The sequence below is a fragment of the Mandrillus leucophaeus genome, unplaced genomic scaffold (genome assembly GCF_000951045.1).
Source record: "Mandrillus leucophaeus isolate KB7577 unplaced genomic scaffold, Mleu.le_1.0 Scaffold139, whole genome shotgun sequence".
Lineage (NCBI taxonomy): Eukaryota > Metazoa > Chordata > Mammalia > Primates > Cercopithecidae > Mandrillus > Mandrillus leucophaeus.
Genome location: NW_012101354.1, coordinates 2,437,037 through 2,442,738, shown reverse-complemented (window position 1 = coordinate 2,442,738; position 5,702 = coordinate 2,437,037). Strand labels below are relative to the sequence as shown.

At 44.5% G+C, this 5,702-nt stretch overlaps 1 protein-coding gene across 1 annotated transcript; it reads left to right on the top strand.

Moving 5' to 3' along the window:
* Positions 1-132: 132 nt before the first annotated feature.
* On the top strand, positions 133-2,632 carry CIART (circadian associated repressor of transcription). The gene is made up of 2 exons (XM_011973625.1): positions 133-245; positions 1,970-2,632. The coding sequence occupies exons 1-2, from the start codon at positions 171-173 to the stop codon at positions 2,492-2,494; spliced, it is 600 nt and encodes a 199-aa protein (XP_011829015.1). The 5' UTR covers positions 133-170; the 3' UTR covers positions 2,495-2,632.
* The last annotated feature ends 3,070 nt before the right edge of the window (positions 2,633-5,702 follow it).

Below are 5,702 nucleotides of genomic sequence, written 5' to 3'. Positions count from 1 at the left end.
GGCGGAGCTTGCAGTGAGCCGAGATTGCGCCACTGCACTCCAGCCTGGGTGACAGAGCGAGACTCTGTCTCAAAATAAATAAATACATAAATAAATAAATAAATAAATAAATAAAGCAATATCATTTTCACAGGGAACGTTACCTAGGAACCTTGCTACAGGTAGAAGGGATGTTAAAGACTTGGTTTCCACATATAGCTGCCCAGAAGTCGTCATTGAGTGGTGGCAAGCATCAGCTGACCAAGGTAAGAACTTAAGAACATGAGGAAGTGGTGGGAAAATAGCCAAGGAAATGAAATGTGCATGCAGAAATGTCCCCTTTTGCCATTTTCTTTTGAATCTTTTCTTCAAGTTTCTTTTCAGGGAAGGAAATTCCTAAACTTTCTGCATTGTCTTGATTCCTATATGTTTTTTGTTGTTTGTTTGTTTGTTGTTGTTTTGTTTGAATCACTGAGAAGAACTCCATGAAGTTTAATCCTATCCCTCATGCCACAGCTTGTCTGCTTTCTGCATAGATACAAAAGGCTTTTTACCTGGCCAAATGATTCATGCGGGAAGATACCTCAGCTTCTCTCTGCAAACTCTTTTTTCCCTACTACCCCCAAACCCTTCCCCTCTCCTTCTTTTCATTTCTGCCCAAGTATCCTTGTGCCAAACCCTTAGAAAGTTTTTGAGTCTACACTGGGTTTCAAGGGCTGGTCATAAGAGGTACATCACTGGAAGTGGGAGAGGGAGGCACTAATAGCAGCAGTGTTGATAGATTCTTAGACCTGGTACAGAAGTGACCTATTTTCGGCTGGGCGTGGTGACTCACACCTGTAATCCCAGCACTTTGGGAGGCCGAGGTGCATGGATCATGAGGTCAGGAGTTCGAGACCAGCCTGGCCAAGATGGTGAAACCCTGTCTCTACTAAAAATACAAAAATTTGCTGGGCGTGGTGGCGCACGCCTGTAGTCCCAGCTACTTGGGAGGCTGAGGCAGGAGAATTGTTTGAACCCGGGAGGCAGAGTTGCGGTGAGCCGAGATCACGCCATTGCACTCCAGCCTGGGCAACAAGAGTGAAACTCTATCTAAAAAAAAAAAAAAAAGAAATGACCTATTTTCTGTCCTCAAATAATAGGGTATATAGAGGGCATTCAAATGATGGAGAAGGAGAGTCTCCTGTAGATAATCACCAGTCCTAATTTTCAGTCAGCCATGGTTATTATTGCTGTGACTCATCTATTAAAAAATAAGTAGGCCAGGCACAGTGGTTCACGCCTGTAATCTTAGCATTTTGGGAGGCCAAAGCAGGTGGATTGCTTGAGCCCAGGAGTTTGAGACCAGCCTGGGCAACATGGTGAAGCCCAGTATCTACAAAAAATACAAAAAGTAGCTGGGCATGGTGGTGTGCGCCAGTAGTCCCAGCTACTTAGGAGGCTGAGGTGGGAGGATCTCTTGAGCTTGGGAGGTCAAGGCTGCAGTAAGCCATGATTGTGCTAGCCTGGTTGACAGAGTGAGACCCTGTGTCAAGTATAAAATTAAAAACATATATAGGAGGAGGATCTTGCCTGAATAGTAATTTACGCTTCTTAAAGAACTCAAGATAGAATATTCAAATTTAAATACAGAATTTGGGAAATGATGATTCCAATTAAAAATAGACTTCAAAGAAATTCTAAAAGGGATTATTTTATAAATAGTGAGAACCTATGGAACTGTTTGTTTTTTGTTCATCTCTGGATATCCAGTGTCTAATATAGTGTGTGGTCCATAATAGACCATTTATTTTTTGAATAAATGCAAGTATAATTTAGTTACTAAAACTTTTACTTAATCATGGCCTGGCAAGATCATATCTGCTGCGTAAAACGAGGTATGTTTGTATTACAAACTGAGTTCCCAAGGAATGCAAAGGTTTAAGTAACCGGGTGGAGCTCATCTGAAAGCTTTCTCCACATTTATTTTTCTCATTTCTCCCCTCCGTAGCATTTTCCAAGCCACCACAGTGATTCAGCCGCTTCCTCTCCTGCATCTCCTATGGAAAAGATGGACCAGACACAGCTAGGACATCTAGCTTTAAAACCAAAGCAGCCTTGGCACCTCACAGAATGGCCAGCTATGAACCTTACCTGGATCCACACCACTCCAATTTGCAACCCCCCTCTCAGCTCCCCAGGTACTATCTCCTTTAGCCATGGTCCTTTAGGCACTGGAACCGGTATTGGCGTCATTCTTTTCCTACAGCATGGAGTGCAACCCTTCACCCACTCTGCCCCAGCCACTCCAGTCCCACCTACTACAGCATCTCCTGTCATCCCTGGTGAGCCTATGAAACTATCTGGAGAGGGGCCTCGTTGCTACAGTTTGCCAGTAACTCTGCCATCAGACTGGAGCTATACCCTATCCCCTCCCAGTCTACCCACCTTGGCCAGGGAGATGACCAAAGGACACCGGGAGCAGCAGAGAAGCCATGCTCCAGTTGCTCCTGATGCTCATCTTCTCAACCTCTAGCCCGGGGCATACAGCTGTCCACTGTGATTCCTAATTTGTGTAAATATTCATGTATATATGTATTTTTACTTTTAATGTGTGCATTTGTGTTGAGGAAGACAAATCCTTTCTGATTAAAGAAATTTTTTTATACCTAAACAGTTTGCTGATTGGGGGAAATTGAAAACTTTCTGCCTCCAAAACCAATCCGTATCCTCTGAGCTGCAGTAAAAGTAGAAAAGGGATGGGGATGTTTGTGAACATGAGCTCTACCAAGTTAGAGTCTGGATGACAATATAAGACTTATGGGAGAAGGGGACTCTACTGCTATTTTCCTAGGGAACATCCTTGAAACAGTTAGAGTTCAGATTTGGGTTTATGGGTTTTTTTTGTTGTTGTGTTTTGAGATGCAGTCTCGCTCTGTTTCCCAGGCTAGAGTGCAGTGACACAATCTCGGCTCACTGCAACCTCTGCCTCCTGGGTTCAAGCGATTTTCAGGCCTTAGTCTCCTGAGTAGCTGGGGTTACAGCACATGCTACCATGCCTAGCTAATTTTTGTATTTTTGTAGATATGGGGTTTCACTACACGTTGGCCAGGATGGTCTCGAACTCCTGACCTCAAGTGATTCGCCCACCTCAGCCTCCCAAAGTGCTGGGATTACAGGTGTAAGCCCTGGCGCCCGGCCGGGTTTATGTTTTCATTCAGGCTTAGACACTATACCTTTCCCTTTGTTTTGACACCTTTGTAATCTTCCAGCTGGCCCAGACTTGCAGGTTCTGCTCTGGGCTAGCTCTTTGCTTTGATGGGAGCTGTTGATGCCTGTAGTAAACACATATGTAGGTTTCTGCTGCCAGAGGAGGAACACAAGAGCCAAAACAGCCACTGTGGTTGCCAGTTGTAAAGAGGAAAGGGCTCCCTAGAATTGTCAGACTTGGGAACACCTCAAGACACTAGGCTTCATACTTACTCAAAAAGCTGCAGCTAGGCCAGGCACAGTGGCTCATGCCTGTAATCCCAGCACTTCGGGAGGTTGAGGTGGGCAGATCACTTGTGGTTAGGAGTTTGAGACAAGCCGTGGTGAACATGGTGAAACCCTGTCTCTACTAAAAATATTATAAAATGAACCGGGCATGGTGGTGGGTGCCTGTAATCCAAGGTACTCGGGAGGCTGAGGCAGGAGAATCACTTGAACCTGGAAAGTGGAGGTTGTAGTGAGCCAAGATCACGTCACTGCCCTCCAGCCTGGGCGACAGAGTGAGACTCTGTCTCAAAAAAAAAAAAAAAGAAAAAAAGCTGCAGGTGCTAGATGTATGCTGGACTAAGGAAGGCAACTCAGTGTTAGGAGGAGGCAAAAATGAAGACCTCGAATGGATCTATAACTACCCTTGTTTGTATATTACCCTCTTTCTGATTTGTCTCACTTTCCACCAAAACCATTTCCTCTCCCATCCTAATCCTTTGTAGGGCATCAGGCTTCTCTGACAACTTAGTCATTGCTTTTTGCTCTTTAGTGTGATTCTCAAAAGTAGTTACACATCTTTCACCCATTCTCAAGTCTTCTGTTCTCAGGGAATAATTGCCTCCCCTTATTTTCAGAGAATATGACCTCCTTTTAAAGGCAAACCTATCGATCTGTGCTTCTGATTACCTTCACCCCTGGAACTTTTGCTGTGTCACATATCCCCTCTTTATCTTGTAACTTCAGTTTGTCCCAACAACATTTATTTGTCCAAGTATCACAAGTATGATCAGACTAGAGTGGTGGCAATGGAATGCTTTGATTACAAATATGATCAGATCCTTCCTCCTTGAAAACATATCTTAAGGCTGATTGTCCTCTTATTTTCTCCATAATTCTCGACAAGGTAGTCTATTTATACTCTTTCTGATTCCTTTCTGCCACTCAGTCCTTAACCTCTTGCAGCCTAGCTTCCACTGCTTTCACTTTGTTGCACCTTCCAAAGTTAATAATGAGCCCACAGAACCAGTATTATAATCTAGCTTCCCCCTAATCAACAGCTATACCCTTTACAAAGGCTATGTACATTATGCTGTCTGTATCATTTGACACTCGATGCTGCCTACTGAAACACTCCGCCCTCAGATCCCATGACAGCACACTATCCTAATCCTTCTCTTACCTATCTGGCAGCAATGTCTAGGTTTCTTAAGGGCCCCACTTCAACCTACTCCAAAGTGTGGGTGTTCCCCTAGGCTCAGGCCTTGGCCCTTTTCTCTGACTACATTCTTTTGTGGCTTTAATTATTGCTTCAACTTAGAAGACTGCTACCGCTTTATCTCTAGTCCCAGTCTTTCCCCTGAGATGGCATACTGAGTGTTTAAGTTTCTGTTGGACAGTTTTATTTACATATTGCTGATACTTAAACATTATTGAAACTTTCAGTGTTTTAGAGCCAAGACATGCCTCTTGGCTGGGCACGGTGGCTCACGCCTATAATCCCACCTGAGGCGGGTGGATCTCTGGAGGTCAGGAGTTCAAGACCAGCCTGGTTGACATGGGGAAACCCAGTCTCTACTAAAAATACAAAAATTAACTGGGTGTGGTGGTGCACATCTGTAATCCCAGCTACTCAGGAGGCTGAAGCACGAGAATTGCTTAAACCTGGGAGGCGGAGGTTGCAGTGAGCTGAGATTCACCACTGCATGCCAGCCTGGGTGACAGAGTAAGACTCCCTCTCAAAAAAAAAAAAAGAAAAATGCCTCTTGTACATCCAGTTCAACCCAACCTCCTCATTTGATACATAAAGAAACTTAGGGCCAGGCGCGGTGGCTCACGCCTGTAATCCCAGCACTTTGGGAGGCCAAGGCAGGTGGCCCACCTGAGGTCGGGAGTTCGAGACCAGCCTGACCAACATGGAGAAGCCCTGTCTGTACTAAAAATACAAAAAAAAAATTTTTTAAATTAGCCAGGTGTGGTGGCGCATGCCTGTAATCCCAGCTACTCCGGAGGCTGAGGCAGGAGAATCCCTTGAACTTGGAAGGCAGAGGTTGCGGTGATCCGAGATTAAGCCATTGCACTCCAACCTGGGCAACAAGAGTGAAACTCTGTCTCAAAAAAAAAAAAAGAAAAGGGAAAGAAAAGAAAAGAAATGAAACTTAGGAGACTTATCTAGGACAACATGATGTGTGGAACAGAACTTGGTTTCCAGTCTGATGTGTTTTCCAGTAATCACCAATCAAATTATTCTTTCCTGAAAACATGTCCTG